Genomic DNA, 17,271 nt, shown 5'->3' on the forward strand with positions numbered 1-17,271 from the left:
GTCCTGGGTTCTGGAAGTCCTTAATAATGGACGCTACCTTTCTGAGACACCACTCCCTAAAGATATCCTGAGTACTTTGTAGTCTAGTACCCAAGATGGAGCCGACTAGATTTACAACGTTCTGCAGCTTCTTTCGGTCCTGTGCAGTAGCCCCTCCATACCAGACAGTGATGCAGCCTGTCAGAATGCTCTCCACGGTGCAACTATAGAAGTTTTTGAGTGTATTTGTTGACATGCCAAATCTCTTCAAACTCCTAATAAAGAATAGCTGCTGTTTTCCTTCTTTATAACTACATTGATATGTTGGGTCCAGGTTAAATCCTCAGAGATTGTGACACCCAGGATCTTGAAACTGCTCACTCTCTCCACTTCTGATCCCTCTATGAGGATTGGTATGTGTTCCTTCATCTTACCCTTCCTGAAGTCCACAATCAGCTCTTTCGTCTTACTGATGTCGAGTGCCAGGTTGTTGCTGTAGCACCACTCCACTAGTTGGCATATCTCACTCCTGTACGCCCTCTCATAACCACCTGAGATTCTACCAACAATGGTTGTATCGTCAGCAAATTTATAGCTGGTATTTGAGCTATGCCTAGCCACACAGTCATGTCTATACAGGGAGTAGAGCAGTGGGCTAAGCACATACCCCTGAGGTGCGCCAGTGTTGATCGTCAGCGAAGAGGAGATGTTATCACCAATCCGCACAGACTGTGGTCTTCCGGTTAGGAAGGTGAGGATCCAATTACAGAGGGAGGTACAGAGGCCCAGGTTCTGCAACTTCTGAATCAGGATTGTGGGAATGATGGTATTAAATGCTGAGCTATAGTCGATGAACAGCATCCTGGTATAGCTATTTGTGTTGTCCAGGTGGTCTAAAGCCGTGTGGAGAGCCATTAAGATTGCCTCTGCCATTGACCTATTATATCGATAGGCAAATTGCAATGGGTCCAGGTCCTTACTGAGGCAGGAGTTCAGTCTAGTCAAAGCTGACCTCTCAAAGCCAACCCACATCACTGTCAATGTGAGTGCTATCGGGCGATATTAATTAAGGCAGCCCACATTATTCTTCTTAGGTACTGGTATAATTGTTGCCTTTTTGAAGTAAGTGGGAACTTCTGTCTGTAGCAGTGAGAGGTTGAAAATGTCCTTGAGTACTCCCGCTCACTCCCTATTTGGGCAAGACTCACCATGCATGCCAGGCAATCAAATTACCCTGCCAACTTTGGGAATAGTAGGCAGCTTACTTTAGTGAGCACAGTGGCCCTATCAGTGAGTTGCTGGACAGCCCCATCATGGGCACTAGCCCCCACAGTATCCAGGACATCTTCAGGGAGTGATACCTCAAAAAGGTGGCATTCACCTTTAAGGACCCCCATCACCCAGAACAAGCCGTATTTTCATTGCTACCATCAGGATGGAGGTACAGAAACCTGAAGGCACACACTCAACAATTCAGGAACAACTCCTTCCCCAATGCCATCCAATTTCTGAATGGACATTGAACACTCGAACACTTCCTCACTAACTTTTTATTTCCATTTTGCACTACTTATTTAAATTAACTATTATATATATATATATATATACTTAACGTAATTCACACTTTTTCTCTTTATTAGGTATTGCATTGCACACCTGCCACAAAGACGACAAATTTCACGACATATACCAGTGAAATTAAAGCTGGTTCTGATTCTGACATTGAGAGCAGCAACAAATAACTCTAAAGTGCAAGGGTGTGTGGCAGCAAATAACCGTTCACCTTCAGAGAGCAGAGATGATGGACAATGTATGACCAGCAGCCAGGGACAGAACAAGATTGACAGCTATTGGAGAGGCATGCATTAAATCCACGACACTATTGAGCAATGCCACATGTCACAATATTGCACTTTCTCTTGGATAATTACTGGCAGGCAGAAGACATAGTCTCAAGGACAGACAGCAGCAGACTTGAGTTTGACAAAATTGGGGAACAGAAAGGAGGAACTCCTGGGAAGGTGCCAAGCAAAGTACGCCCAGTGTCAGGAAGAAATAGCGGAACCCGTCCCCCAGTGTGGTTCAGTGTGCGTGGGACCTGTCTCCCAGTGAGTGTCAGTGTGCATGGGACCCGTCTCCCAGTGAGTGTCAGTGTGTGTGTGGGACCCGTCTCCCAGTGAGTGTCAGTGTGTGTGTGGGACCCGTCTCCCAGTGAGGGTCAGTGTGTGTGGGACCCGTCCCCCAGTGAGTGTCAGTGTGTGTGGGACCCGTCCCCCAGTGAGGGTCAGTGTGTGTGGGACCCGTCCCCCAGTGTGGTTTAGTGTGTGTGGGACCCGTCTCCCAGTGAGTGTCAGTGTGTGTGGGACCCGTCCCCCAGTGAGGGTCAGTGTGTGTGGGACCCGTCCCCCCAGTGAGGGTCAGTGTGTATGGGACCCGTCCCCCAGTGTGGTTCAGTGTGCGTGGGACCCATCTCCCAGTGAGTGTCAGTGTGTGTGGGACCCGTCCCCCAGTGAGGGTCAGTGTGTGTGGGACCCGTCCCCCAGTATGGTTTAGTGTGTGTGGGACCCGTCTCCCAGTGAGTGTCAGTGTGTGTGGGACCCGTCCCCCAGTGAGGGTCAGTGTGTGTGTGGGATCCGTCTCACAGTGAGGGTCAGTGTGTGTGGGACCCGTCCCCCAGTGAGGGTCAGTGTGTGTGGGACCCGTCCCCCCAGTGAGGGTCAGTGTGTTGGGACCCATCCCCCACTGAGGGTCAGTGTGTGTGTGGGACCTGTCCCCCAGTGACGGTCAGTGTGTGTGGGACCCGTCCCCCCAGTGTGGTTCAGTGTGCGTGGGACCCATCTCCCAGTGAGTGTCAGTGTGTGTGGGACCCGTCCCCCAGTGAGGGTCAGTGTGTGTGGGACCCGTCCCCCAGTGTGGTTTAGTGTGTGTGGGACCCGTCTCCCAGTGAGTGTCAGTGTGTGTGGGACCCATCCCCCAGTGAGGGTCAGTGTGTGTGGGACCTGTCCCCCCAGTGAGGGTCAGTGTGTGTGGGACCCGTCCCCCCAGTGAGGGTCAGTGTGTTGGGACCCATCCCCCACTGAGGGTCAGTGTGTGTGTGGGACCTGTCCCCCAGTGACGGTCAGTGTGTGTGGGACCTGTCCCCCAGTGAGTGTCAGTGTGTGTGGGACCCGTCCCCCAGTGAGGGTCAGTGTGTGTGTGGGACCCGTCCCCCAGTGAGGGTCAGTGTGTGTGTGGGATCCGTCTCACAGTGAGGGTCAGTGTGTGTGGGACCCGTCCCCCAGTGAGGGTCAGTGTGTGTGGGACCCATCCCCCAGTGAGGGTCAGTGTGTGTGGGACCCGTCCCCCCAGTGAGGGTCAGTGTGTTGGGACCCATCCCCCACTGAGGGTCAGTGTGTGTGTGGGACCCGTCTCCCAGTGAGGGTCAGTATGTGTGTGGGACCTGTCCCCCAGTGACGGTCAGTGTGTGTGGGACCTGTCCCCCAGTGAGTGTCAGTGTGTGTGGGACCCGTCTCCCAGTGAGGGTCAGTATGTGTGTGGGACCCGTCCCCCAGTGAGGGTCAGTGTGTGTGTGGGATCCGTCTCACAGTGAGGGTCAGTGTGTGTGGGACCCGTCCCCCAGTGAGGGTCAGTGTGTGTGGGACCCATCCCCCAGTGAGGGTCAGTGCGTTGGGACCCGTCCCCCAATGAGGGTCAGTGTGTTGGGACCCATCCCCCACTGAGGGTCAGTGTGTGTGTGGGACCTGTCCCCCAGTGACGGTCAGTGTGTGTGGGACCTGTCCCCCAGTGAGTGTCAGTGTGTGTGGGACCCGTCTCCCAGTGAGGGTCAGTGTGTGTGTGGGATCCGTCTCACAGTGAGGGTCAGTGTGTGTGGGACCCGTCCCCCAGTGAGGGTCAGTGTGTGTGGGACCCGTCCCCCCAGTGACGGTCAGTGTGTGTGGGACCTGTCCCCCAGTGAGTGTCAGTGTGTGTGGGACCCGTCTCCCAGTGAGGGTCAGTGTGTGTGTGGGATCCGTCTCACAGTGAGGGTCAGTGTGTGTGGGACCCGTCTCCCCAGTGAGGGTCAGTGTGTGTGGAATCCGTCCCCCACTGAGGGTCAGTGTGTGTGTGGGACCTGTCCCCCAGTGACGGTCAGTGTGTGTGGGACCCGTCCCCCAGTGAAGGTCAGTGTGTGTGTGGGACCCGTCTCCCAGTGAGGGTCAGTATGTGTGTGGGACCCGTCCCCCAGTGAGGGTCAGTGTGTGTGGGACCCGTCCCCCAGTGAGGGTCAGTGTGTGTGGGACCCGTCCCCCCAGTGAGGGTCAGTGTGTGTGGAATCCGTCCCCCACTGAGGGTCAGTGTGTGTGTGGGACCTGTCCCCCAGTGACGGTCAGTGTGTGTGGGACCCGTCCCCCAGTGAAGGACAGTGTGTGTGTGGGACCCGTCTCTCAGTGAAGGTCAGTGTGTGTGGGACCCGTCTCTCAGTGAGGGTCAGGGTGTGTGGGACCCGTCTCCAGTGAAGGTCAGTGTGTATGGGACCCGTCTCCAGTGAAGGTCAGTGTGTGTGGGACCCGTCTCCAGTGAAGGTCAGTGTGTGTGGGACCCGTCTCCAGTGAAGGTCAGTGTGTGTGTGTGGGACCCGTCTCTCAGTGAGGGTCAGGGTGTGTGGGACCCGTCCCCCAGAGAGGGTCAGTACCTCCACATGACGCTCTCCCATTGGATGGTGCGCCACTTCCTGCCTAATGACGCGTGGGAGGTTGCCCGGTAACGGCGCTTGTTGTGGTTCCTAGCACCATGGACTTGTGTGGAGTGAAGGAGCCCACGGTGAAATATTTGGAGCCGGTGCCGGAGCCCGAGCCTCCCGTCCCGCCACGGACCAGCCAGTATTACCAAGTGCACCCGGGCGTCCCCGACAGATTCGAGCATCCGGACTGTTTCCAGGGTTATAGGTACTGGGAGGCATTTCATTCCAGGAAATCCCGGGATTGGAATTCCGGTGGAAGGGACTGGAAATGGGATCCCCATGGAAGGGTTTTGGACGTGGTTCCGCCTAATGGAGGGCGATCTTCGGAACGATCATCCATGGAATCTGGGAGCGTGATCCCAGCAAAGAGATGTAGTCAAATCCCGAGCTGGGGTTGCAATGGGATTGAATCGGCGGGATCCATTGTATGGAAGGGAAATCAAGGGAGAAAAGGAATGGGATCCCGGGAGAACGGTTATATCAAATGGAATTCGGGTGAACGGGATATAGCGGGAACAAGGGTCTGTAACCTCAGATAAAGAACCCAGGAGAGCATAATCCAAGAAGTGAATAAGATCAGAGAACTGATAATTTGGTGAAGAGATCCACGACAACGCACACAAAATGCTGGAGGGACTCAGCAGGCCAGGCAGCATCTATGGAAAAGAGTACAGTCGATGTTTCAGGCCGAGACCCTTCATCAGGACAGGAGAAAAAAGGGCTGATAACATCGACTGTGTACTCTTTTCCGTAGATGCTGCCTGGCCTGCTGAATTCCTCCAGCATTTTGCGTGCGTGTGTTACTCGGATTTCCAGCATCTGCAGACTTTCTCCACATCGTGAAGGGATCCAGGGTATTTGTTTCAGAAAATGGAATCTAGGGAACATGCTAGCAACAACAGGGAATGGCAGAATGTTCATGCCAAGCAGAATCTGTGGAGGGAGGTCTTGGAGCTGGGAGAGAAATAAATGAGCAGAGACGGTGGGAGGGGAAGGGATGAGTAAGATATCCACGATAGGGTGAATGCAAATGTGACAGGAAAGGTGAGCAAATGTGATTGGTGTGGCGGGATAATGTGAGCAAATGTGATTGGTGTGGCGGGATAATGTGAGCAAATGTGATTGGTGTGGCGGGATAATGTGAGCAAATGTGATTGGTGTGGCGGGATAATGTGAGCAAATGTGATTGGTGTAGATATCTTCCTCATGGTTGGCATGGATGAGGTGAGCTGAGGGGGGCCATTTCTGCATTGTTCCCTTCTACGGTTCTACAGTTCTGTGACTTATTTATCACGTGTACATCAAAAACATACAGTGAAATGTGTTGTCAACTAGCACAACCTAAGGATGAGCTGGTGGCAGTCGGCAAAGTGATCTTTTTTTGTTAGTGTAATGTGCTACTAATAGCAAGGCTGAAGAATGTGGGGGGGGGGGAGAGAGAGGAGGAGGAGGAGGAGGGAGAGAGGGTGAGAGGGAGGGAAGAAAAAAAACACGAGAACCAATATCACAGATTGACGACAAGCAGAAGTGGCCAGTTCCGTTACAGGCAGAGAGTGGGAGCTACCTAAAGTTGGAGACTTTAATACCATGTCTAGAAAGCTGCAATGTATCCAGATCACAGTTCAAAGTAAATTTATTATTAAAATATTTATATGTTACTATATACAGTACTACCTTGAGACGCATTTTCCTGCAGGCATTTACAGGGAAAATACCATGGAATTTTACAAGAGCTATCTATAAATGGCAAAGTCTGACAAGCAACCAATGTGCAAAAGAAGGCAGGCTGTGAAAAGAAAAATAATCCTGTGAACATGAGTTGTAAAGAGTCTTTGAAAGTGAGTCTGTAGGTGGTAGAATTGCGGTGAGTGAAGTTATCCACACTGGTTATACGGTATTGAAAATGAGTTGGTAAGTCGTAGAATCAGATCAGTGTAGTGGTGAATGAAGAGGAACTTGATGGCTGTAGGGTAATTGTTAGAAAGGAGTGGTTCCATTAGACAGACGCAGCATGGATTCAGAAGGGGAAGGTCCTGTTTGACAAATTTACTGGGATTCTTTGAGGACATAATGAGTGCAGTGGATAGAGGGGAACAGGTGGATGTCGTATACTTGGATTCCAGAAGGCGTTCGATAAGGTGCCACACAAGAGACTAATAAATAAGATACGGATGCATGGAGTCAGAGGAAGTGTATTGGCATGGATAGTGGATTGGTTAACCAATAGAAGGCAGAGAGTTGGTATAAATGGGCGTTTCTCCGGTTGGCAGGTCAGTGGTGAGTGGGGTGCCACAGGGGGTCAGTTCTGGGCCCGCAGCTGTTTACCATTTACATTGACAATTTGGAAGAGGGGACTGAGTGTAGCATAGCAAAATTTGATGATGACACTAAACTGAGTGGAAAAGCAAATTGTACAGAGGATGTGGAGAGTCTGCAGAGGGATATAGATAGGTTAAGTGAGTGGGCCAGGGTCTGGCAGATGGGATACAATGTTGGTAATCATCCACTTTGGAAGGAATAATAGAAGAGCGGATTATTATTTAAATGGTAAAAGATTGCAGCATGCTATTATGCAGAGGGACTTAGGAGTGCTTGTTCATGAATCGCAAAAAGTTGGCTTGCAGGTACCAACACACATCAAAGTTGCTGGTGAACGCAGCAGGCCAGGCAGCATCTCTAGGAAGAGGTACAGTCGACGTTTCAGGCCGAGACCCTTCGTCAGGACTAACTGAAGGAAGAGTTAGTAAGAGCTCTTACTAACTCTTCCTTCAGTTAGTCCTGACGAAGGGTCTCGGCCTGAAACGTCGACTGTACCTCTTCCTAGAGATGCTGCCTGGCCTGCTGCATTCACCAGCAACTTTGATGTGTGTTGCTTGAATTTCCAGCATCTGCAGAATTCCTGTGGCTTGCAAGTACAAGAGGTTATTAAGAGGGCAAACGAAATGTTTGCTAGAGGGATTGAATTCAAGAGCAGGGAGGTCATGCTGCAAGTGGTACTGGTGAGACCGCACCTGGAGTACTGTGTGCAGTTCTGGTCTCCATACTTGAGGAAGGATATACTGGTTTTGGAGGTAGTGCAGAGGAGGTTCACCAGGTTGATTCCAGAGATGAAGGGGTTAACCTATGAGGAGAGATTGAGTCGCCTGGGACTATACTCTCTGGAATTCAGAAGAATGAGAGAGGATCTTATAGAAACATACAACATTTTGAAAGGGCTGGATAAGATAGAAGCAGGAAAGTTGTTTCCATTGGTAGGTGAGACTAGAACTAGGGGACATTGCCTCAAGATTCAGAGGAGAAGCTTTAGGACAGAGATGAGGAGAAACTGTTTTTCCAAAGAGTGGTGAATCTGTGGAATTCTCTGCCCAGGGAAGCAGTTGAGGCTTCTTCACTAAATATATTTAAGATACAGTTAGATAGGTTTTTACATAGTCAGGGAATTAAGGGTTACAGGGAAAAGGCAGGTAGATGGAGCTGAGTTTACGGACAGATCAGTCATGATCTTGTTGAATGGCGGGGCAGGCTCGATGGGCCAGATGGCCTACTCCTGCTCCTATTTCTTATGTCCTTAACCTGTTAGTGTGGGACCCAAAGCTCCCGTACCTCCTGCCTGATGGTTGTAGCGAGAACTGAGCATGGCCTGGATAGTGAGGGTCTTTGATAACAGATAATAGTGTGGGCACGTGGCCAAGTGGTTAAGGCATTGGACTAGCAACCTGAAGGTCGTGAGTTCGAGCCCCAGCCGAGGCAACGTGTTGTGTCCTTGAGCAAGGCACTTAATCACACGGTGCTCTGCGACGACACTGGTGCCAAGCTCTATGGGTCCTAATGCCCTTCCCTTGGACAACATCGGTGTCGTGGAGAGGGGAGACTTGCAGCATGGGCAACTGCTGGTCTTCCATACAACCTTGCCCAGGCCTGTGCCCTGGAGAGTGAAGACTTTCCAGGAGCAGATCCATGGTCTCGCAAGACTAATGGATGCCTAATATGATAATAGATCTTGCTTTCAAGTGGCAGAGCTCACTGTATTTTATTGAAGATTTCTAGCATCTGCAGTGCCTTGATTTTTATGTTTTGTTGAGAATAAGTTGCTTATAATGCAATGATTGACATGCAGAGCAGATTCTGAGTCAGATGCAGGGTGGCAGACAGGGGCTGCTATTTTCATAGATCCCAAAGCTTCAAGTTGTGTTCGATCACTGAATGTCTTAGTCTCCTGTTTTCATTATCATGTTTCCAGCTGGACATTACAAAAAAAAACACTGTATTTACTATGCTGGTGTCTTATGCAGCAACTGCAGCTTTGGGATGAGGGAATTCCCGTCTCCTTGCTGTGGCACGCTGCAGATTCACCGAGGCTGTCAATATTTATTACGTATCCCTAGAACTGTGAAAGTCATTGTTTGGGGTTCCCCAGGAGCATGACAGTATCTCTGCAAGGATTTCCACAATGTGTCAACATTTAAAGAGTCTGCCGAGAGTGTGCAATATTCACATGGGACTGTGGGAGGGCATGGTTATGAATATTTGTGGGATCTTCTGCTGCTATGTTCCTATCTTGATACACTTCCCTGTACAAGACAATATTTGGCAGGAAATTCCCAAGAGAAGTTCCCTATTTTTTGTCCACATACTGTGCCTTCTTTATTGCTTGCTATAATCGTATGTTCACCTTTTGTGTCCCATGTATACCTCCATCCCCTTGATCATTCAATACTTCTCAACCCTCACCATTTAAAAACTTCCTCCAATTCATTTTAAAATCAATAAGGACATCCACAATTTTTTCACATTATTTTCCATCTGCCTGGTTCATGCTCTTCCTCTTAGCCTGTCCACACCCCACTCATGCTACCTTCCACTTGCTACCCTCAGCACACTTGGATACATTACACATGGCCGCTCAACCCAGTGGTGGGGATACACTCTAGCATCATCAGTGACTGGGGGGAAGAGAAACTCAGCTGACGTTTCAGGCCAGTGGCTTCAAACGTTGACCGTTTCTCTTCCCACAGATGAGACCTCATTGAGTACTTACAGCACTGTCTGGCTCCTTAGGGCCTGTTGCCCTTTTCCATCAAGTGTCCTTGTGTTCCCATCTGGATAGGGTGCCAGGGCCGCGTAGCGGTTGGCGCCACGCTATTAAAGCTCCAGCGCTCCGGAGGTTGGAGTTCAATTTTGTGAGGAGTGTCTGTGCGTCCTCCTTGTGGAAAGTGTGGGTTTTCTCCGGGCCCCCGCTTTCCTCCCACCTTCCAAAGACGTACCGGGCAGGTGAATTGGTCATTGTAAATTGTCCTGTGATTAGATTGGGGTTAGCTGGGTTTGTCAGGGGTTGCTGGGGTGGTGCGGCTGGAAGAGCTGTATCTCTAAATGAACCATCCACACTTCCCCTAGAGAAGTCAGTCTGACTGAGCTGATGTGCCCTTTCATTAGTGAAAACAAATGTTTCTTCAACTGCCTGCAGCCACAATGATTGGTTCCTACCGAGATCACCACATGCCCACACTCAGGCCGGCCTGAGGCCGTGTCTAATCTCCCACTGCAGGTGGGCGGATTGCCACAGTGTCTATCTACGGAACTTCCCTATCACAGTGTCTTTACTGACATCTTTTGGAGTCCAGAGTTGGGTAATGTCAGAGCTGCAGGAAAAATTTGCCCTTTGCTCCACTCGGTCCGTACCGATCTTCCTGCATCCAGCCATCCACCTGCACTCATCCTACGTTAGTCCCATTCCGTTCTCCCAGTATTCCCAATCAACCTCACCCCTCTCACTTCTAACTCAAACCTACTCACTGTGGGCCATTTTCACTGGCCAGTTAAAAAAGCACACACATCACTGGATCACAAATCTGACCTCTGAATGTTTTATATTGTGGCAACGGGGAAAACTATTCTCACTTATTGATGGGATTAACAAAATGACTTTTATATATTGCACAAACACAAAATGCCGGAGGAACTCAGCACCTACCACCTGCCATCTTGTACTCCTTCCCCTCCCCCACCTTCTTATTCTGGCTTCTACCCCTGGTTTTCCAACCCTGATTGACAGTCTCAGCCCAAAATTGTTTATTTCCCTCCATAGATACTGCCTGACCTGCTGAGTTCGTCCAACACTTTTTTTTGTCTGTAGTTCTATGTATTGCACATCACGATAATAGGTGAACCCAGGTTATACTCGTCAGCAGTCAACACACACACACTCTGCTTCACCCCATTTCCGGCTGAGGTTGTATCCTCATTTGGCCAATCATCCGGCTTCCAGTGACCCGGGCCAGGTCTAATCTGATTCTCCTAGGTGCTCGTCTTTCCTGGGTTGGGGAAGGACCTTTATCTTGACTTCTTTCTTAGGGGATCAAGTTGATCTGGATCTCTTGGAGAGCCATCACTCTCGTTGTATCTACTGCCCCTAGAGGAGAGAGCCTGCCAGTCTTTGTCACATTGTGAGCAGCTGTTCAGAGCACCAGCTGGGCCATCCTGAACGTCAGGGCCACGAATTTGTGCCTCACGCCCTTATTCAAGATTATTTATTGTCATTCTTCAGCGCACAAGTGTAAAGGAGAGCGGTTATTATTTTCTCAAGATCTGATGCCACATTAAAAATCACAACAAGCATAAAGTACACAATAATAAAAAAACACAATAAATAGAAATGCATAAGATTAGATTTTATACATAGTCTGATTGTATGTACAGTACATAAAGTGACACTGGATACAGGAGTATCTGTGCACGAAGAGACTGACAGGAGATGGTAAACTAGTAGTGGTGGTGGGTGGGTTAATGGGTGGGGGTGTTGATCAGACCAAGTAACTGCTTTTGAGTCTGGTGGTCCTGGCATTGACGTTCTGCAGTCTCCTCCCTCACGGGAGTGGGAGAAACAGTCCACGAGCTGGGTGTGTGGGAACCTTCATGATATCGCCGGCCTTTTCCAGCTCCTTTTTGTGTATCTGTCCTTAATGGCAGGTAGGCTGGGGCCGGTGATGTGTTGGGCAGTTTTAAGTACCCGTTGTTGAGCCCTCCTGTCCAGCACAGTGCAGTTTCCATACCACGGTGCAATATGTTAGTATGCTCTCATATACAGGGCCTACAAAAAGTATTCACCATCCTTGAAAGTTTTCATGTTTTATTGTTTTACATTAAATCACAGTGGATTTAATTTGGCTTTTTGTGACACTAATCAACAGCCAAAAACTTTTGTGTCAAACTGAAAACAGATCTCTACAAAGTGATCTAAATTAATTACAAATATAAAACACAAAATAATTGCATAAGTATTCACCCCCTACAGTCAGTATTTAGTAGATGCACCTTTGGCAGCAGTTACAGCCTTGAGCCTGTGTGGGTAGGTCTCTATCAGCTTTGCACGTCTGGACACTGCAATTTTTACCCATTATTCTTTACAAGACTGCTCAAGCCTTGTCAGATTGCATAGGGATCGTGAGCGAACAGCCCTTTTCAAGTCCAGCCACAAATTCTCAATTGGATTGAGGCCTGGACTCTGACTTGGCCACTCCAGGACATTAAGTTTGTTGTTTTTAAGCCATTCCTGTGTAGCTTTGGCTTTATGCTTGGGGTCATTGTCTTGCTGGAAAACAAATCTTCTCCCATCGCAGTTCTCTTGCAGGCTGCATCAGGTTATCTCCAGGATTTCCCCGTATTTTGCTGCATTCATTTTACCCTCTACTTTCACAAGCCTTCCAGGGTCTGCTGCAGTGAAGCATCCCCACAGCATGATGCAGCCACCACCATGTTCCATGATAGGGATGGTTTGTTTTTGATGACGTGTGGTGTTTGGCTTACACCATAGTGTTTAGTCTGATGGCCAAAAAGCTCAATTTTGATTTCATCAGACCATAGAACCTACTTCCAGCTGACTTCAGCGTCCCCCACATGCTACCTGGCAAACTCTAGCCGAGATTTCATGTGATTCTTTTTCCAACAGTGGCTTTCTCTTGTCACTCTCCCATAAAGCTACAACTGGTGAAGCACCCAGGCAACAGTTGTTGTATGTGCAGTCTCTCCCATCTCAGCCACTGAAGCTTGTAACTCCTCCAGAGCTGTCATAGGGCTCTTGGTGGCCTCCATCACCAGTCCTCTTCTTGCATGGTCCCTCCGTTTTTGAAGACTGTCTGCTCTAGGTAGATTCACAGCCAAGCTATGTTCTTTCCATTTCTTGATTATTGATTTAACTGAACTCCAAGGAATAGTCAGTGACTTCAAAATTTTCTTGCATCCATCTCCTGACTTGTGCTTTTCATAACCTTTTTGTGGAGTTGCTTGGAATGTTCTTTTGTCTTCGTGGTGTCGTTTTTGCCAGGATACTGACTCACCAGCAGTTGGACCTTACAGATACAAGTGTATTTTTACCACAATCAATTGAAACACCTTGACTACACATGGTGATTTCCATTTAACCAATTATGTGCTTCTAAAACCAATTAGCACCACCTGTGATGATTTGGTGTGTCATATTATCAATTATTTTGTGTTCTATATTTGTAATTAATTTAGATCACTTTATAGAGATCTGTTTTCACTTTGACATGAGTCTTTTTCTGTTGACCAGTGTCAAAAAAGGCCAAATTAAATCCATTGTGATTCAATGTTGTAAGACAATAAAATAAGAAAACTTCCGGGGCCAGGGGTGCTGTGTATACTTTTTATAGGCACTGTGTAATTGAATCCCCTTAATTTTACAACATGAGCCCACACTTTGAAGTAAGCTGGGCTCCTTGCTGCATGTGTTGTGGTTATGTTTCATCCAGCTTTTTTTTTTAAATCAGGTTACACACCTGAATTGCAGATTTCAGTTAATGGTTACACCCCAAATCCTCCCCTTTTATGTTGTTACTGTTCCTGAAATCATTACCTGTGGCATCTGAAGCAGTTCCAGGGTCCTGTCCTTCCTGTGACCTCTCTGGTCAATTACCCTTCCCACAGGGCCCACTGATTCCTGCCACAGCATCCCCGACTCGTCACCAGCAGAGTCCTGTCCTCCCTGTGACCTCTCTGGTCAACTACCCCTCCTCAGACATCCCACCTCTCCCAGAACTTCTGGGAGTCTCCCACATATTAATAGGGGCTCCCTGATGCCCGCAAATTATATACAATATTACGGAAATCAACTTTTTTGAGAGCAAGCGAGAGAAAAGCAAGAGAGAGCACGAGAGCGACCACGAGAGAGAGAGAGCCAGCGAGAGCGCGCCATGGCAGAGTGTACCAAAAAAATATAAAATGTACGTCACCCCAGACTACACTAAAGTGTACCCCTGTCTAATAGGGGTCAAAATAATGACAGTGTTGCTCGCTGCACTGTTTGCAAGTGATTTTTCTATTGCCCATGGTGGGTTAAGACTGTAAAAGACATGTTGAGGTGAGTTTAACAGGTGTCATTCATTCATTAGCATAGCTAATGTTATTTAAACTAGCTGGCCGGCTGCTAAGGAGCTACTCTATTGCAGACATCCCACCTCTCCCGGAAGTCTCCTGCAAATTGATGATGCTACCTCCCTGAAATGAGTTTTTGCAGGGTGGGATGTCTGCTTCCTACAGGGCCCACTGATTCCTGCTGCAGCTTCCCCGACTTGTCACCAGCACAAATACAGCATGTGTCCACGTCACTCCTCTCATGGCTCTGTAGGATACTGAGCGGTGGTGGCGGTGGGTGTGGTCTCTCGTTGCAAGTTCGTGGTCTCACCTGCACTCCCTTCCCTTTCACACACCCAAACACATAACTTTGCACCAACACACTCCCACAACCACATTTACACTGATACACACCCACACACACACCTACACACACTTGTATGCACACACAGATGCATAGTCTCACACATACCTGCAAAGATGCATGAACTTATGTACAGAGCCACAGACACATACAGTACATACCAACATACACTCATAACACCCTAAAATATACACACGTATACACTCATAGATACACCCACAAAACATATATATTCAAACACATACACAAAATCTTAGTCACATAGACAGTTCACATAAAAAACATTCAAATATAATCACAAACACATTCACAGTCACACATGAGCACATCTATAAACACATATTCGCATACAATATATGCACATACTCTCACACACACACAGATGGGCCAGAAGGGCAGACGTTTACCTTCAACAGAATCCAGAATACAGTAATTCAGCCACTTGGAGGCGATGACAAACATTTCTCCATCCAGTGCCCTGGTGATCCGAAATTCCCTCCACCAGAGTCCGTTGCAGCCGCGAGTGAATGCAAGGCTGAAAGAGTGCCGGGTCAGTACGACAGAGTATAGGAAACAAATGCCAGTGGGGTGGAGTACGGATTCAGATTCTAAAGCAAGGGTTGACAGTTTCGGGGGGTGAATAGCCTCCTCTCCAGTGTTCAACTCCAGCCACAGGCTGCCACAAGGGCAGAAGCCCAGGGACAACATGCAGCCTGAGAGGAGGGCAGGCAGAGAGCATGGGCTGCAAGGATTACAATCTTCAGCAATGGTGTTATGACAAATGGATATTAATATCTTTATAAGTGATAATCAAATGAAACGTATTTCTTTGTTGATTGACAATATATAGATCCCGACCAATTAATCCGATATATCGAACAACCAACCAGGTTTATGGGAGTCAGCGGCCAACTGTCCATGAAATGCCGGTAAGAATGATTTCTGAAATCAGCTGGTTTACTGTGATATCTGCCACTGTTTTAATAACTTGCTGCAATCAACTGTCCAAATTCTGGTTCATTATTTCATAATTTATAGGATGTCCCCCAGTGAGGGCCAGTGTGTGTGGGACCCATCCCCCAGTGAGGGTCACAGTGTGTGGACCCCTCTCCCAATCGAATATTTATCCATGGAATCCAAAGTTCAGTGACAATTAGACACAGCGAGAAACACATTTCTCACTGAGACTCGCCACCAGAAGAACCTGTACCCAGATAAGGGTCAGTGTGCGTAAAACCCAGTTATTATTTTTCCTCAGTTAAGTTTCCAAAAGAGGTAAAATCAGTCCTATCCTGACGATCTAATTGTGATGTTAGGGTCTGCTGATGGAATTGAGAGTGGTTCTGGGTTCTGTCTCTTCCCTTAGACTCATCCCTTCTCACCTCTTTTTATTCCAGACCAGCTACTTTTCAGTATCTCGTAAGCTTTCTAATCACTTAAGTAAATGTGGAATGTACAGAGACAATGGATTCAATGTGGGCCTGGAGAAGTCCCTGGTCACTGGGCCAGACAACCTCATTAGGTTCCAGGACCGTCTGAACTTCCACCGCTCCTACTTTCATGCTGGCCCATCCGACACGGAATAGTGGATGTGATTTCCTCGTGCTCAGTCAGACACTTAATCCACTCCTTACAGCAGTCAGCTGCACTTTCTTTGTATGTCCCTTACACAACAGTGTAATAATTTAAATCTGTTCTATTAAAAAGGATTTGTACAAATTAAGTATAAAATGGTCTTTTATATTGTTAAACCACTGTAATTCACTCAAGTGTGTAACCCGTGCTTAGTGAACAACATTCACCCATACCCCATGACTTAGCTTGTGATTTCAAGACCTGGTCCAGAGACTTGAACACTTAACTCGGGCCAACACTTCTACTGGATTATAGAGGAGACCTGCCTTACGAGGGGCTGTCAGTGCTGCACAACACTGCAGGGTAGATGTCGTACTGGGCCAACTGGCGGTGTAGTGGCATCAGCACTGGACTTTGAGGCAGATATATCTGACCAGGTCCCAACCTGGGCAGGCAGCAGTGTCTGCGCGGAAGAAAGGCCTGGCAATCTACTAAAGTATCTTGGACAACTACACTATCCATAGAGTCAGCATGAGTCAACGGCACTCAACAAAAACAGCTGCTGTACTACTGAAGGGGTACTGCAGAAGAAATGCTTCTTAGTTAGAAAGACAGGACCGAGGGAGTACTGCAGGGTTTAAGGTGTCTTCCCCCCCCCCCAGATAAAACTAATTTACAACCTTTCTTCATTAAAATTTTCCCTTTTCTATACTATTTAATAATTTCTGCCCTTAACTTTTTTCTGTCATCTCAGTGTCTATTCAGCTCGTTGGCCATTGCAATTCCCAGTTTAAGCAGCAGGTGGGTGAGGAGAGGGGCCAAGGTGAGTGACGTCAACTAAAATGGGCCGAGCAGTCAAGCCTCTAGATCAGAGGTCCCCAACCCTTTTTCTGCCAAGGACCAATATCATTAAGCAAGGGGTCCGTGGTCCCCAGTTGGAAACCCCTGCTCTAGACCATCTATCCCCAAATTAACTTAAAATGAGATGATCTGATGTACAGGGGACACTGGAGAGTCTGGCATTTATCACCCACCCAAAGGTGGTGGTCTGAGTTCTTTATAACCTGCCAGCTGCTTTCTGGCTGAGTTCAGAGCAGAAGAATAAAATCAGAAACAAAAGAGCAACACTTTAGGTTTCCACCCTAAAGGGACAACTGAACCAGTTGGAATTTGCATTCATGTTACTGTTATGGTCACTTTTATGATAACAGCTTTTTATTCTCAAATTATTGTTCTGCGATTTAATGTCAGAATCAAAATCATC

General features: G+C 48.1%; 1 protein-coding gene across 1 annotated transcript; it reads left to right on the top strand.

Annotated features, from left to right (window-relative positions):
- Positions 1-4,749: 4,749 nt before the first annotated feature.
- LOC134359647 (piercer of microtubule wall 1 protein-like) lies at positions 4,750-16,139 on the top strand. Its single transcript, XM_063073142.1, has 3 exons — positions 4,750-4,904; positions 15,283-15,361; positions 15,830-16,139. Exons 1-3 carry the CDS (start codon positions 4,750-4,752, stop codon positions 16,016-16,018), a joined length of 423 nt encoding a protein of 140 aa, XP_062929212.1. The 3' UTR covers positions 16,019-16,139.
- Positions 16,140-17,271: the final 1,132 nt, after the last annotated feature.

The sequence above is a fragment of the Mobula hypostoma genome, chromosome 21 (assembly GCF_963921235.1).
Source record: "Mobula hypostoma chromosome 21, sMobHyp1.1, whole genome shotgun sequence".
NCBI lineage: Eukaryota > Metazoa > Chordata > Chondrichthyes > Myliobatiformes > Myliobatidae > Mobula > Mobula hypostoma.

Excerpts from the sequence above, each read along its gene's own strand:
- LOC134359647 (XM_063073142.1), top strand. The coding sequence starts at position 4,750 with ATGGACTTGTGTGGAGTGAAGGAGCCCACGGTGAAATATTTGGAGCCG. Across the intron at positions 4,905-15,282 it reads GACTGTTTCCAGGGTTATAG|ATCCCGACCAATTAATCCGA; the intron begins GTACTGGGAGGC and ends GACAATATATAG. Across the intron at positions 15,362-15,829 it reads CAACTGTCCATGAAATGCCG|ACCAGCTACTTTTCAGTATC; the intron begins GTAAGAATGATT and ends TTTTTATTCCAG.